The sequence below is a fragment of the Aplysia californica genome, unplaced genomic scaffold, assembly GCF_000002075.1.
Source record: "Aplysia californica isolate F4 #8 unplaced genomic scaffold, AplCal3.0 scaffold00788, whole genome shotgun sequence".
In the NCBI taxonomy this organism is placed as follows: Eukaryota; Metazoa; Mollusca; class Gastropoda; order Aplysiida; family Aplysiidae; genus Aplysia; species Aplysia californica.
In genome coordinates, this window is record NW_004798058.1 from 40,836 (window position 1) to 58,281 (window position 17,446).

A 17,446-nucleotide genomic window follows, 5' to 3' on the forward strand; every position below is an offset into this window, starting at 1 on the left:
GATCTAGATTCTATAGAGGAAAGAAAAATGTTTAAAAAAAATAAAATAAGGACATCTGGACCTCTGATGCTAGCACATTACTAAAACCAGGGACACCTGTCAAACATGAAACATCAGCAGACGTGAGAACAACTTTTGGTAGATTGAAAAATTGAACATGCTCAAGGAACAAAATCACAACCCATAACCAAGATCTTCTACCAAGGGAAATAACCAAATTTTCCCTTAAATGAGACTTATTACGTGTGATTAGATCTACGTCCCCTTAGTCACGTTAATTTATTGTTTTGTGAAAAAAAAGGAAAAAAAGGTGAAAAAACGCGGAGAATCCAAAAATTATGCTAATGTTGCAGAATTACGCGAAAAAACGGTTGCAGACGGAGCTCTGGCCAGAAGGTACCATAGCTCTGTGAGGTGCGAAGTGAGCAACGACCGTTTGGCTCGTAGAAGGGTCCGTACACATCCACCATTATAATGGTAGTGGTAGGTCTGGCGCCACAGCAGGCCAACCTGTTCATTCTGAAACTTACTGTCGACATCTGCTTCCCTCCCTCTCGTGGGAGCTCTACAGACGGGGCATGGTACCCACAGACTGCCAGACGACTCATCGTGAGATGTCTCCGCAGAACCAGAAGGCCTTGTAGCTGTAAGGAATAGGCTGCCTGGAAACAGATGACGTCCCCTACTTATATATCTTGGCGGGGATTGAGCATACGCAAGCTACGCTTGGTGATGTAGACGACTCACTGTGGAAGGAACGCGTTACCCCTTACTCAATGGGACCCCTTACTGGACTGCTTAGATGATCACTGGTCATTGGTTGCACTCTGTGGCTCCCATCTCTCAGAACTAGAGTGGGCCTACACCCCCTATGGTTGTCTACAGTATAAGAAATCCCCGTGAAGGTTGATGGAAAACAGGACAGTGAACATTGCACTTTTGTTCTCTTGTGGCAAGATGTTTGGGCACAAGCCAGTGTCAGGACAAGACTACCACCTACCTGAGATCCTACAGGGATGCATACAAGCCTTCACAACCCCCAAACCAATACAGTGGAACTCGGATTCAACGAGCTCGGATTCAACGAGATGAGATAGATTCCCCGTTTTTTTCTTCTTTAAAATCAATAAAAATGATACGGATTCAACGAGCACTTAAATCAGCGAGCTCGGATTCAACGAGGTCGCATCCAGGATGAACAGCCACTGCAGACGTGGCTTCGCTCATTTTTCTCCCACAACGAACTTTATCTATTCTCGGAAAGCATCCAATGCACATTCATCGTGAACCATTATTCACTTACCCGATTGCATGCGACCAATCAGCGGCCTTTTTTCATACATACACATGCGTTGTTGGCATGCGCACGTGTCTACTCCGGCGGGTGTCGGGGTCGGATGGGCGGCCTGCACACGTGTGGCTGTGTGTGCGTGTCGGGGAGGGGAGGGGGGGGGGAGCACTAGCGTTGAACGTCGCAGATACAAACGCGTCACAGTCTTTTCCCCCCCTCTCAACTGATCATTATTACTATTACAAGGACAAGCTAGTCTTGACGTAGATCTACGTAATGAATTGTGCACTGGTCTAAGGAATCAAAAGTTGCCGTATGCTAGGCTCTACACAGCAACACAACTTTTTGGCAAACAATCGAGATGACCCTGCCGTTTGAATTTGAATGAGTCAGTCTTTTTTTTTTTTTTACACCGCTCTTAATATGCCAGCATTTCAGGCACTACTTGTGACTTCTCTATATACATTACTTGTTCAGTGCCTGTAATGATCTCTATCTATACAAAACCTCGTGTTTGCTATAACGAAGACTCGGATTCAACGCGATTTTAGGCCAGGCCCGGCGACCTCGTTGAATCCGAGTTCCACTGTAAAATGTCTCTACGACAAATGAAACTATACGAGCTCGGATGTCACCTCGGTTATCAAGGTCCGCCCTCTTTGCCTTCACCCGGGGGTGGGAGTGACAAGTCAGCTACTGGGACCCACACTGCAGGTATAGGGACCACAAGCAATACACAGACACTGCAGACTCCCCAACCTACAGACACACAGACATTGGATATACTCCAACTGAACATCTCATCGATACAGAACAAGAAAATGGAGCTTGCAAAGACACTGTCAGACTTAAGATTTCATGTAGCCCTGCTTCAGGAAATCCAACTACCCAAGCGGATAGAGCTCCATTTGACAGGCTACACAATGTACCACTGCGAGTGCACCAAATGTCAAGGTATCGCAACCCTCATTCGGAATGACATCACCGCTGAGGTTTCTCACCCAGAAACTGATGACGAGACTGACATGCAGGAAGTGAATGTGCAGCAGTCGGATGGAGCAACCTACACCTACAATGTATACTGCCCACCGAGATCTACTTTCGAGCTCAGCTTCCCTAATACAGACCATTAACATACCATTCTTGCGGGAGATTTCAATGGACCTTCTCCACTGTGAGGTGACAGTGATACGGACTCGACAGGAACAGTTCTAGAAGAACTACTGGGATCAAGAAACCTCACTTCACTTCAGAATGACAAGACACCTCCCACCCTACTACTCCCTTGTCCGGTCCAGGCTTGACTACGGCTGTCAAGTCTACGGATCGGCAAAACCACACATGATCTTAAAAATGCTAGACCCAATACAAAACCAAGGACTCCGCCTCGCTCTGGGGGCTTTCCGCACTTCTCCGGTGGAGAGCCTCCAGGCAGAGGCCAACATACCACCACTCTCACTCAGACGCACACAACTCTCACTACAATACGCAGTTAAACAGAGCTCAACACCGGAAAATCCAGCGCACAACTGCATTTTTAAAACAAACCCAGAAGCCATATATAGGACTATAAACAAATTCCAAAACAACGAAAAACTCACCAAACCCTTCGGCCTCAGAATCCTTGAGGGCCTCAAAAACTTACACTTTTCAAACAAGACATCCAACAAATTCTTTTCTCCGACCTCCCTCCGTGGCACCTCACCAAGGCAAAAGTAGACTTACAGCTCACCACACACAACAAAGAAAGCACAAACACCAAAACTTTTAAAGCAGAATACAAAAAAACTAATAGATAAAAACCCCGGTGCGGAGCTCATCTTTACGGATGGCTCCAAAAAAGACAATGAAGTGGGCGCCACAGCCCTATCTCCCAACAGTACACACCAGAGGAGACTCCATCCTGTAGCCTCCATTTTCTCTGCGGAGGCCACTGCCATTGACATGGCACTGGACTCCGTTGAAAATTCTCCTAACAAATCTTTCCTTATCCTTTCTGACTCTCTGTCTTGCATCACCTCACTCACAAACTACACACTCTTACACCCAAAAATAGTTAGGCTACAACAGAAAATTCACACACTATCAGAGACAGGAAAAAACCATCATGTTCGCATGGATACCTAGCCATGTGGGCATCGAGGAAACGAGCAGGTAGACGACCTGGCGAAGAAAGCCCCATCCCTTCTGCTGGGATCAACGACAAACACTCTCCCTCAGACTGACTTTAGAAATAAAGTAAAAAAGTACACCTCCAGTCTGTGGGAGAGCCACTGGGAAAAACAGAACAACGATAAACTATATGCTATAAAACCCAAACTAGAACAGCGAAATCCTTCGGACCTCTCCATAAGAGACGAAGTCATTTTTACTCGATTGCGCATCGGACACACGGCCCTGACCCACAAATACCCCCTACAGGGAGATGAGAAGCCGTTCTGTGTCGGATGCGACACAGATTTTACCATTAGACACATCTTAACCAAATGTCTAGACTTTGGAGAGATCCAAAGGAAATATATAAATGCAAGAAATTGCAAGACATTTTTTCCGTCGTTGTTCCCAGCAGAATATTGAATTTTATGAAGGCCATTGGCCTTTATGGCAAATTGTAAAGTGAAACGTACTATTTAAAATTTGTATTGTTATTTATAGGAGTTGTTTTAAATTGAAAATATATTTACACCGAATTTTAATATTTTAGCATTTTAAAGTCTAATAGTTAACCAACCGTGCAGTGAACTTTTGCGAATGTAAACAACTTGTGTTTCGTGCGCTCATATAACCTTACGCAGTTGCGAGCGCCGTAAAACCCTATACTACTAACTAACTAGACTCCTGGATGTATGCACGACCAACCCAATTGATGAGTGCTACAAGGACATCACCACAGCACTAAAGACACCTGCTAAGGAAGCGATTCCAAGAGGGATCCCTAAGAAGTTCCTTGGACGAAGAACTGGAACAACTGACCAAGGCCAGAAAGAAAGCCAGGCGGCGTGCTGAGAAGAATCCAACAGCCGAAAACAGAAAGCACTATAACTACCTGACTGCCAAGGTAAAGCTGAAGACCAAAAGTGCGAAAAGACAAACATGGAGAGAACACTGTGGAGAGCTAGACCTGCGTAAGGACGGGAGGAAAGTCTGGAACCTTCTTACCAATCTCTTAGGTACAAAAAGAAGGAAAAACCCCGCCCCAATGAAACCAGATGAGAAAGGAGAAAGATGCAGAGCTGAGGTTATGAATAAATACTTTGCTAGCATCAACAAGAAAGGAAACCAGAACAAACTGAGCCTCACAATAAAGCAGCCGACCAAAAGGGCAGAGCAGACCCCCAAGGCAAACCTGGAGGTGTTTAAGAAGGAGTTTACTGTGACGGAATTGAATGCAGCTCTCAAAAAGTGTAAAAAGAGAAAGGCCCCCAAGACCAGACCACGTCACCAATGAGATGATCCTCAACCTGACAGACTCTTCTCTCTCCATACTCCTGGACTTCTTCAACAGGACCTTGAATGAGGGACAGCTCCCAACAGGATGGAAGAAAGCAAACATCACACCGATACGAAAGAAGGACAAACCAGCAAGCCAGCCTTCAAGCTACAGACCAATCTCTTTAACATCATGCCTGGGTAAGGTCGTCGAGAGAATGGTCAATGACAGACTACTGGTGGATGGAAAACACCGGAACAATCAGCACATCACAGGCAGGGTTCAGGAAAGGCGAAAGAACTATGGACTACCTCATCAGATTTGCCTAGAAGAACAGCGATGCCTTTTAAGATAAAGACAATGTTGTTGCTGTCTTCATCGACCTGAGGCAATCGTATGACCGTGTGTGGAGACAGGGACTATTCTACAAAACGCAAAAGCTTGGAATAGCAGGAATGATGTACAGCTGGATCAAGAACTTTTTATCTTGCAGAACTATCCAGAAATCATGTGACAGCAAGATTTCTTCACAGAGGACACTCGAGGAAGGCCGCCCACAGGGGTCAGCACTCAGCTGTACCCTCTTCCTGTTTTTCATGAACGACTTGCCAGATGTCATCTCCTGCCAGAAAGCATTCTACGCTGACGACTTACTCATCTGGAACAAAGGAAGTGACATGAGAGCACTGGACCAAGCCATCAACGCAGACCTGACTACTGTCTCGTCCTACTGCCAGCTATGGAAGATGGAGATCAACACAGACAAGACTGTTTTTGGACTCTTCAGCCTCAAAAACAAAGTTACAGCAAGTCAGGTAAACCTTAAGATCAATGAACCACCATTAAACATGAGGACAATCCCAAGTACCTTGGTGTACAACTGGACCGAAACTGGTCTCTCAAAGAGCACTTAGGGGAGCTGACCAAGAAAGCCACCTCCAGACTAAACCTCCTGAAACACCTTTCATTACTCAACTGGTGAGCTGACAAAGCAACCATCCGACATCTTTATATAGGGTATGTCAGATCTGTGATTGACTACTCCCTACCACTACGATCCTTAGCCAGCCAAAGCTCCCTGACACAGCTTGACAGAGTACAAAAGCAAGCACTCAGATTTGTTTCTGGCGCGAGGAAGACCACGCCTACAAGCGACTGCGAAACCCGCACCAACATAGAACCACTGGACCTGAGAAGAAAGAGTGCTACACTCGAAAGCTATGAAAGATTTGTGCGGCTAGAAGACACGAACGAAAACAGGAAAATGGCTGATGAGTGGGAACCAAGAACACGCACCCAGAAGACCTCCTTTATGCGAGAAGCAACAAAACTACTGGAAGAGTTTGACCCACCCAAGAACGGAGAACCAATCACCAACATCACCAGCGAACCTCCGTATTGGCAGACACCGGAAATCACAATATGGACGAGACTTCTAGACCCTTCTTGTGACAAGACCACACCTGAAGAATTCCCCTGTACTAGTGCCCTAGACAGTGGACTCGTATGCTAAAACTCCAATCCATGCATACACAGATGGGTCAGCAACAAGTGCTACACAGAATGCTGGATACGGATCTACCATCAAATATCGAAACAACCTTGGAGAGAAGCAGACCCAACTATTTGGCCCATGTGGAACATACAGCTCTAACTATGACGCACAGAGAATCGCCATAGTAAAGACCCTGGAGCTGATCACCCAAGACTTTTTTGAAGGCGCAGTAACACCAGGGGATGTTGTTGTCTTCTCTAACTCAATGTCCGTACTCCAAGCCGTCGAGGGAGGAGGAAACTACTGAGGTGACGGGAACATTCTCAGCCTTGTAAAACAGATGGGCATTTCCTATGGCGTCCAGGTCACACTGCAGTGGGTGCCTGGCCATTCTGGAGATCCAGGGAATGAGACTGCAGACCATCTATCAAAGACTGGACCGAGCCTGTCCCAGATAGACACAGCCTCCTCTTTACAGACCTGCAGAGGGATCATCCTAGCCAAAAGCAGAGACGAGTGGCTAAACAGATGGGCCAACGCAGATACTGGAAGATCTCTCTTAGGGTACACGGACAAACCCAACCCCAAAGACCCTTCGAATCTTTTATGTAGAGCCGGTCAGACATTAATCTTCAGAGCCCGCACAGGACACTTACACACCAACAAGCACATAAACAGAATCAATCCCATGTAGGAACTCCTTTGCAGACACTGTGACTACCACGAGGAGACCGTTGAACATCTTCTCCTTCACTGCCCAAACCTTGCAGTCCTTCGACGCAAGCTCCTACACACACCTACAGACTTACAAAGCCTGCTCTACTCTGGCGTGGACCAGATGACAAGGACATGTGGTTACTTGAGGGAGGCATTGCGCTGCCAAAAGCGAAATGCTCGCAGCTAAATGGATTTGAAAACAACAACTACATGCACAACAACAACATGGCATGGCTGTGGGATGGAGTTGGAGCCCGAGAAGTTGCCAGAAGGCTTGCAGTGTCACACTCTGTCACTGTCCGCAGGTCGACCCAAGAAGACCGCTCAGAGTGTTTGCAAGTGGTCCCTAACTTTTGTTGAAGTCTGTACTATGAATATATATATATATATATATATATATATATATATATATATATATATATATATATATATATATATATATATATATATATAGAAAGATATTTTTATTACTGGTTCAAGATCTTTAAAAAAAAAACCTGTTTGCTCGCTGGCCTACAGGGAGTGCCAAGCAAAGTTATGCGCACTTTGGTAAAATTATAAACGAGCTAGATGTTTTTCGAATGCCCAGGGATGAAAGTGAACAAGCAATAGTGTGCTTTAATTCTTTCATTTTTCTCTGTCGTCTGTCTTCCTTTTCCCCCCGACTGAGTACCAGTGCTTGCCAGCCTGTGCGAATCGTGATAACTAATAAAGTTTGCGGATGATTCCACTCTACAAGGCCTTAAAACAAAACACATGAGAATGAATACAGGGACGCTGTAAATGTATTTTTACAAATTGGTATGATAACCACTTCCTTTTACTAAATTATGTAAAATGGAGAAAGAAATTAATAATAGACTTAAGAGTAAAAAAGACCAATTGCACCCACCATTTATTAAAGATGAGGAAGTGAAGGGGGTAAGCTCTTACAAATATCTTGACGTAACAATTGATGACAAACTTGACTGGCATCCCCACGCTGCTCTTTTGCTTAAAAAAGTAAATCAAAGAATGTTCCTTTTAAGGAAATTAAGAAGTGTCCGTGTTGATAATAAGATGATGTCCCTTTTGTACCATTCTATGATTGAAAGCGTGCTATTATTTTATTTTTGCTGCTGGGCTGGGAATTGTAAGGTGAAAGATAAAGAAAATTTAACAGAACCATTAAGAAAGTCAGCAAGATCTCTGGATATGACTTTACTAGAATTGATGAAATGTCTAACACCACAAGTATAAAAAAGATAAAAAGCATAATAGACGACCCATCACACCCCCTATCCACGCAAATTGTAAGATCACGCAGGGGCAGATATGTACCTCCAAAAACAAAGAAAGAGAGATATAAAAAGGTTTTTTTTCACCATCTAGCATAAGGCTATTATCAAAATAAGCATGGTGTGTATTGCTCTTTAGAGTATGTATCTACGAGTATATAACTCCAGAGGTATTGTTATCAAATTCCTGCATGTGGTTGGATGATGCATCTGGTGTGATATGTACACTTTATGTCAGCTTTACGTATCTTTTCATGTTGAATTTTAATGAGAGTAATGTATAATTTAGAATTTTTAAATGTATACCTGCTTGTGTTTTTACGGTCTTGTACAGCCAAGAAAAATTTCCCTCTGGGATAATAAAGTATTATCTTATCTTATCCTTATCTTATAGGGGGATTTTGTAATTTTTAAAGAGCTATTGGGCTCACGCTAGTACAATGTAGTGACAGGTGTCATAAAAAAATTCATAGGCTAATGATACCTACATTAATTTATGTGAAAAATTTTGCCATTTTAAGGTAACATAAATAGACACTGATTCTAAAAAGGTGAAAAATAGACTCGTTGCCCTTCACACACAGAAGATATGTTTGGTTTCCACTTGGGGAAATTATGTTATTCTTTAGTATGTTTTTCATCTGTCTACTAAATTGCTGTATCCCGCATAGCCGGAACAGGCTATAGCTAGCTGGCAGCGTCAAAGCAAACATGATCAGACAGCCGGAATTACGACTTCTTTGTACATGTACCAATACTAACAGGCCATGTTATTATGGTAGTACACATAGAACGAACACGGTTCCACTGTATAAAGGCCTCTGTAAGAGGCAGAGTTCATGTGCTGCTAGGCAGCATCATCGTCACTGATGTTCTCACAACTGTCATCATCATAAAAAAAGTCTAGAGTAATTATGACTACTCAATAGAAAAGTCTATGCATAAGACTACGTGCTTTTTTTCAAAGGCAGCACCATTTCCATCTAATTTGTTTACTACAATAATGATGATGTTGATGACGATGATGATTTCTCAGTTATCATCATCATCCTCCTACTCCACATCCACTACCATCATCATCATCATTATCATCATCATCATCATCATCATCATCATCATCATCATCATCATCATCATCATCATCATCATCATCATCATCACCATCACAAACATCTGATATATTTTCTTGAGCGACTCCTTACCCCAGCCCCATTTTGAGTTGCTGACAGCACCCTCCTCAATGTGCTTGTTGAAGGTTAGCTGTCTATCCAGGTAGACGCCCAGCAGACGTGGAGTGGGGTTGAATGGTATCTTTTCCCCTTCGATCTGAATTATTGGTTGCCACGTTGCCTCCTTCACCCATGTTGAGAAGAAGCACACTTCACTCTTGGTTGCATTCAAGGTAAGCTTCCATTCATTGCTCCATTTCACAACCATATCCACAATCAACTGTGTCGCTTCATTTGCCTTTGCTCTCTTTGCGTGACTGGCCAGTATTGTGCAGTCATCAGCGAACATTGAGTAGATCAGCTTGGCGGAGGTTAGTTGCTGTGAGTCAGGGTTTGGGAGGGATTCTGCCAGGTTGTTTATGAAGAATATAAACAGCAGCGGTGATAGTACAGCTCCTTGGGGAAACCCTTGCTTGAAATTCTGGCTCTTGCTTGTTTCTCCATTCAGGCGAACACGGGCTTGTCTGTTTTTCAGGAAACCATGGATCCATCTGATTGCACGCAACGGAACTCCCTTGTCAGCCATTGGCAGTAATAGTCTTTCACGCCAAACCGTATCATATGCCTTGGGGTAGTCCAGCAGGACAAGGACTGATCGATAGAATGTTGGCGTTTGTTGAAAACCATCCTCAATTCCTTGACAGATTCTGATGATCTGGTCCGTGCAGCTATGACCTTGGCGAAAGCCTGCCTGAATATCTGCAATCTATTCATTCTTCTCTGACAGGTAGTAGATTCTTTCAGCGTGCATCCTTTCTATAACTTTCACGACACAGGATGTCAAACTAATGGGCCGAAAGGATGTCATATCACTTGGTGACTTACCAGCTTTCAAGAGAGGAATGATAAGTGCCTTACGCCAGTCTTGTGGGCACGCTGCTTGGTTAAGCGACAGATTACATATGCTGAGCAATTCTTTCAATGCGAGTGGGCCAAGCTCTTTTGGGAAAGATGGTGGTATATCATCAGGTCCTGAAGCACTTCTTCTCTTCATTTGTTATGGCACGCTCCAGCTCTTTCATAATGAAGTCTGGGTATGATTGCTGTTCATCTTCGCTGTTGGCATCATCATACAGTAGGCGCTTCAATCGGAGTTTGTTTCTTCTGCGCTCCTCTTGGGTAACTTGGAGCTTACTGATTTTTGCATAGTGCTGGGCAAAAAGCTCAGCTTTCTTCTTTTCTGATGTTATCCTTTTCCCGTTGTGTTTCAGTACTTCGTTTGGGAGAGTTGGTATCTGGTGATCCATTTAGAGACTTGATGAAACTCCAAGTTTTCCTTTCGTCCAGATAATTTTATCACGCCATTAACTACCTCCTTCCACTGGTCAGTCTTTGCCTCCTGGACAGCCTCTGTAACATCTTTGCAAGCTTGTAACCATTCCTCCCTGTGTGAGGAGATATTTTTTCTTTGCTGGTTTCTTTTCTTGATCAGTCCACGACACTTGCGGGTCATCCAAGAGTGAGATTTCTTGGACGGCTTCACCTTCCTAACATGCGCATAAGCTGCTTCAAGTAAGATGGCATTGAAACATTGGACTCCCATTTTCAGATCGTCAGTTTCCGGTAAGTTATCCATCTTGCTTTCAATCTCATTTCGAAAGTCTGGCCAGTTCACTCCATTTCTTCTCCATCGCGGCGCCTTTGCAAAGATTGATTGATGTTTAGTTGCACTGTTCACTACAATATTGATTGCAGAATGATCAGAACCACCGAGATCTTCATCATCCACCGACCATACACATTTGCTCTTCCAGACACTTCCACATAGCGTGGCATCTGGCGAGCTGCCATCCTCTGTTGTTTTGTTGATTCGGGTGACAGAACCATCATTCAGGATGTCAAGCGATTTATGACACGCCCATTCAACTACATCTTCTCCTCGCGGATCCTCTGGCTGAATCTCATCACAGACTGAGGAATGCGCATTGATGTCACCGCAAATGATGCTGGATGGTGACACTGGGATGCTGTTCAAATCAAGCTGGATGGTTTGACCTGTGCTGTTCTTGGGTGGGCAGTAGACATTAGTGGCAGTTATCCACTCTTTTCTTGTTATTCTTATCCTGATGGTCAGCGATTCTGTTACTGTCTTCGCCCTTCTATCCACTATTTCATACGCCAGACTATCTCTGATATAGTTGATCAATCCTCCTCCCCGGCCCCCCCTGTCTGTCTTCCCGAATCGCCATGTAACCTTTGGTTTATGCTGCCCCAGCCTGGCAGCCTTGGCTGAGTGAGACTAGTGCAAAGGCCCTGGACAGAATACAAAACAAAACCCTCCGACTTGTATCAGGTCAGCTGAAAACAACACCAACAGAAGCGCTGCGCGATGAGACCAGAACTGAGCACTACACCACCTATGCAAAAAGAACATGCCTCAAGTCTATAGAGATGGCTAAGAGATTACCAGACAACCATCCTAGAAAGAAAGCCCTTGATCAAGCAGTCAAGCCTAAAAACCGCAGGAAAAGCTGGTTTCGGATGGGCACTGATCTAACAGACCACCTCCCCCCCCCCTGAAGCAGAGAATCGATGGCCGATCAATCTGGTGAGAGCTTGTCCATGGGAGATCCATGGCGAAATCGAAATTCGGACAGAACTGAGAGGAGTAAAAGGAAAAGGTGATGATCCTGTAAAGGCACGTGAAGCAGCTGAGGATGTGATCAAAGAGGTTGATGCGAATGTGACAATTTTCACCGATGGATCGGCAGTTGCAGGATACCGCGAAGGTGGAGCAGCAGCAGTAGTGATAATAAATGATGAACCACCACAAACAGAAATTATTAAAACTAAAGGTGCATTCCTTACATCATCTTATGACGAGGAATGCAAGGCAATGATGTCTGCTGCACAATGGATTGCCGACAATTGCCACAGTAGGACCAAAGTGCTGATCTTGACTGACAGTCAGTCTCTCTGGAAGGGGCTGCTGGGCAACAGCTCGGACATGAATGATTTGCTCCGCAAGTTCAGTGAAGCCAGAGCCACTATAAAAATTCAGTGGATTCCAAGCCATGTTGGAATAGAGAAGGAAATGAGGCAGCAGACCAAGCTGCCAATGAAGCCAGAGAGATCGAAGGAGACAGACGACCAACGACGTACAAAGGAGTCTTTCCAATAATCAAGAGAGAAATCAGAGACCCACCGTGTAGAACTAAGTACCAGCACCTGGAAGATGTGTATTCTGGGTACTCCTATAAGCGGGAATAAAAATCTATCACATGTCGCTGGGACCAGGTTGAGCTAGCGAGACTGCGGTCGGACCATCATTGGAGTTTAAGAAGGTATAAGAACTTTGTAAATGAAGAGCTCAGCCCATTTTGCCGAAGATGCGGCCATGAATAGGAGGATATCAAACATATGTTTGAATGTCCAGGAACAATGGCAATTCGAATGGAGTTATTTGGACGAGTGGAGGTGCCGCTAAGCATATTGACAATGGAGCCGAAAAAGAGCCTCGCTTTCGCTCGAAGATTTCTTCGTGAAGTCCGTCAGGCCCATTAAGGAAACAAAAAAAAATCATCATCATCATCATCATCATCCTCCTCCTCCTCCTCCTCCTCCTCCTCCTCCTCCTCCTCCTCCTCCTCCTCCTCCTCCTCCTCCTCCTCCTCCTCCTCCTCCTCCTCCTCCTCCTCCTCCTCCTCCTCCTCCTCCTCCTCCTCCTCCTCCTCCTCCTCATCATCATCATCAAGTATTGTCTGCTTATTATAGCTGCAAAGCTCTCTGTTGCATCCATCATCTAATAGATTTTCGAAGGGAAAAGGAAATTCAAGCTGCTTAACGCTATATATGAAGTCTGATAAAATGATTAATTTTTAGAATGCGGTTTTTGTTGTTGTATTCTTTAGTGGAATTAAAAAGAAAATAGATATAGGAAAATTCATTGCGTGGTTTATTTATTTATATAATTATATAATTGATGTTTTTATCTGTGTTCCCTGTAGCCCTCTTAATTCGCCCATGATACTTATATCACCCGCTTTAATTGCCCCCCCCCCCCCCCCGTATATCTTCACCATTCTCGTTCATACGTGTAAGGATGACATCACTGTCGAGTGTCACAGTTACAGACTGTAATAATAATCTAATTAACTAACTAACTATCTAACTAACTAATTAACGAACTCATCATCATCATCCTGTGCCAGATCTGCGACAGACATCGGCGATCATGGTTTTCCATTCATTCTTTTGCTCGGATGCTCTCAAAAAAGCTACTTTCCCTGATCTTTCCCTGTTACCCATTTGTTTAGGTTCCGTGTATGTTGTTCTGGGCCTACCCCTGCCTCGCTTGCCCTCAATTTTGCCAGTCAGAGCTAGATGTTCAAGACCCTTATGTCTATTGAGGTGTCCCAAAAACTGCATTCGTCGTTTCCTGATCGGTTTTAACATTGAGCGTCCCACTTGGGCTTCATCAAGCACTACCTCATTTGATTTCTTTTCTTTCCTCGATACTCTTAGCAGTCTCCTAAGAAACCACATTTCTGTTGCTTCTATTTTATTTTCACTGTCTTTAGTGATTGTCCAGCATTCACAGCCAAATAGAGTGGTTGACCCAACATAGCATTGAAGGACTTTCATGTTGGTTTTCATTGAGATGTTTCTATTTTTCAGGATTGGGATCATTTTATTGAAACTAGCCTTAGCCATTGTAGTTCTCCTTTTTATTTCTGTGGAACATTTGGCTCCAGATGTTTTCATATATCCTAGATATTTAAACTGTTGGACTTGTTTGATCTTTTCACCTTTGCTAATGAGATTACAACAAGGCTTTGCTGCTTTTTTGGATATTACTAGGCATTCTGTTTTCTTTACATTCAACAATAATCCTTTACGTTCATTTTCTGTTACAACAGTATAGAAGAAGCAATTGAAGGTCCTTTTCGGAACCTGTTATTAAAACTGTGTCATTTGTATACCTGATGTTATTAATATTTTCTCAATTTACTTTGAGGCCTGGACATTATTCTATGTTTCTAAGGATTTTTGCACTGTGCATGTTGAAGAGGTCTGGTGATATAACACATCCTTGCCTCACTCCTTGCCTGATCTGCTTATAAAATATTCACTGTATTCTCCATTAATTCGTACAGCAGCGTTTTGGTCCGAGTACAAATTTCTGATAATTCTTAGATCTTTTCCGCATATGTCTAACTTTTCCAGTAGTTGAAATAGCTCATCATGTCTAACTTTATCAAACGCCTTTGAATAATCTATGAAGCATAAATACAGATCTTTCTGTGCTTCAATACATCCTTCCATTAACATTGTTAAGGTGAATATAGCATTTCTGGTGCCCTAGTCAGGAACAAAGCCGAATTGCGTTTTAGATATCTCTGGTCTTACACTTTTTCTCCATTTTCCCATTATTACTCGCAGCAATATTTTTGTAAAATGACTCATAAGGCTAATCGTTCTATGCTTATCACACTCAGTGGCACCTGGTGTTTTATGTAAAGCTATAAAAACTTACTTCATCATATCTTCTGGGATCTCACCGCTGTCATAAATAGCTTTTAGGAGATTTGTGGTTATTTCAGTGCCTAGTTCTTCAAGCGCGACAATAATTTCTACTGGAATATTTTCTGGCCCTGTGGCTTTTCCTTGTTTCATTTTCCTAATGGCAGCTTGTACTTCTGCTTTCAGTATTGGTGGCCCATTTATTTCAATCTTTATTACCGGTTTTTCTCCTCTATTGCCTTTGAAAAGTTCTTCTATGTATTCTGACCATCTGTTTAAGACATCCACGTTGTCCATTAAAATATCTCCTCCCTTTGATCTTATGCATTCTGTATTTGAGCATCCTTTTATCCCACTTACTTCTTTGATTTTTGAATGCATGTATTTGCTGTCTTTGTTTTGGTTCTTCTCTATTTGTTGACACTGATCATTTATCCCTTTTTCTTTTTCTCCGTTGCATTTTTTCTTTATTTCCCTGTTTAAGATGGTGTACTTTTCCACATTTAATTTTGCCTTTCTTCTCACTTCCATTAGTTTTAATATGTCCTGGGTCATCCATTTTTTATTAGCTTTTTTTTAGCTTTCGGGGGGATATTTTCTTCCAAAGCTCTCATTATTGAGTCTTTCATTTTCCTCCGTAGTTCTTCCGATTAAGTAATGTTTTCCAAGGCTTGAAATGTATTTCTTACTTCTATGGAGAAACGTTCTTTCAGTTTTTGATTTGTCTTTAAAAGACCTATGTCAAATTTAGGTTGATACTTTGACTTTTTGAGTTTCTTTAGTCTTATCCGCATTTTACTCTTGACTGGTACATGGTCACTATCACAGTCTGCTCCTGGCATTGATTTAGATGATTTTATTGTGTTTCTAAAACGTTTCTAAATAAGTATGAAGTCTATTTGATTTCTACTTCTATCGCCAGGACTCTTCCAAGTGTATCGTCTTCTTGAGTGATTTTCATACCAGGTGTTTGATATCATAAAATTATTTTCTCTGCACCATTCTACCAGTCGTTCCCCGCGTTCATTCTCTTTACCTAGTCCCCATGGCCCAACTATATCTTCTATACGTGTACTTCCTACGTTGGCGTTAAAGTCTCTCATGACTATCTTTACTAACTAACTAACTAAATAAATAAATAAATAGATTAATTAATTAATTCATAAAAATAGATAAATAGATAGAAAAATAAATTTTAAAATAAATAAAAGATAATAATAATAATAATAATAATAATAATAATAATAATAATAATAATAATAATAATAATAAAAATGATAACACTGATCATGAAAGTTATTTAGGTGAGATAATGTTAAAATAATAAGTATAATAATATTATTTTAAAACAAAATGTCACACTAAAACTAAAACATCAGATCTACTTAGACCCCGCATTGCAGCGGATCGTACAGGGTCAGATACATTTTATATGAAAACGTTAAGTCATTCAAGCCATAAATTTTGATGTTAGATCTATATTCCTCAGATTGCCATCATTGTGTTTTAAAGAGGAAATCGGGTGTTAAATCTCAATGTTCGTTTGAGTATTCCATTGAGTTACATGTACATCAAAGGCTAGGAGGAGCCCAATCCTTCCTACCCTAGGATCAGGGGATGTGAAAAAACCCCGACGCTGGTGGGAATTGAACTTCTGGCCTCCGGGCTGACAGGCGAATATCATACTTGTTAAGCTACAGAGCTCCCACCCCCCTCCACCTCCCTACCCCGTCCCCATACACCCCCCCCCCCTTTTACCAGTACAAGGGTACAACAAGGGGAAAAACAAATGACATGTCTGTTTTTGGATAATCTAAAGCTTCACGAGTCGCCTAACATCAGGCTTCGAAAATATACGATTTATTATAAAAGTATAAGAAAAACATGGACTGTCGAACATTTCGTTTTTGTCTTTCACAAAATGCCAAGAAGAGGCGTCCTTGTTTTTCCCTTGTGACCTTCACTTGTTCTCATTATTTTATTTATTTTTAAAATAATGAAGTGAAAGGTGTTTGTGTATGTTTGTTATTTGTCCGGCATCTTATCCGTGTTTTGTTGCGTAATACAGGGTGCCCACTACGGCTGGATCGGGCCGATCGCCCGACTCGGTCGCCTGAAACTGAAAACAAACACGTTTACATTTGAGGCGGCCGCGATCAGCTGATCCTTTCCGTAGTGGGCACTGGGCACCCCGTCTTAGATTTAAACTAGTACGGTACCTAGATAATTTTGTGGCATTTTTGTTGTTTTGTTTGTGTGAATCGATGTTTTTTGCTACCCAGTCATATATATGGCCATCATTGTTTCTTTTTAAAAAAGAAGTAGGCCTACATGCAAATGAATAGACAAATAAACAAATTATACACATGAATGATAATATCGTGTTGTATTGTTATGAAATAGAATGACATGCTGGGTTGAAATAATGCGGTTTATCACTGGTTTATCCGTTATCCGTATCGGGGGTACGAGTTTCGGTGAGACTGTGCACGAGGGGGAGTGCCCTTCAGGATAAAAGGAATGTGTGTGCTTGGTCTTGGCCGT

At 42.6% G+C, this 17,446-nt stretch overlaps 1 protein-coding gene across 2 annotated transcripts in view; it reads right to left on the minus strand.

Annotated features, from left to right (window-relative positions):
* Positions 1–17,265: 17,265 nt before the first annotated feature.
* The window catches only part of LOC101856383, a 25,810-nt gene continuing 25,629 nt past the window's right edge, over positions 17,266–17,446 (minus strand). For both annotated transcript variants that reach the window (XM_005109542.2, XM_005109543.2), the window contains exon 2: positions 17,266–17,446. This exon is cut by the window's right edge and continues 862 nt beyond it. In XM_005109542.2, the coding sequence (XP_005109599.1) occupies positions 17,353–17,446 (94 nt within the window). In that variant the 3' untranslated portion in view covers positions 17,266–17,352.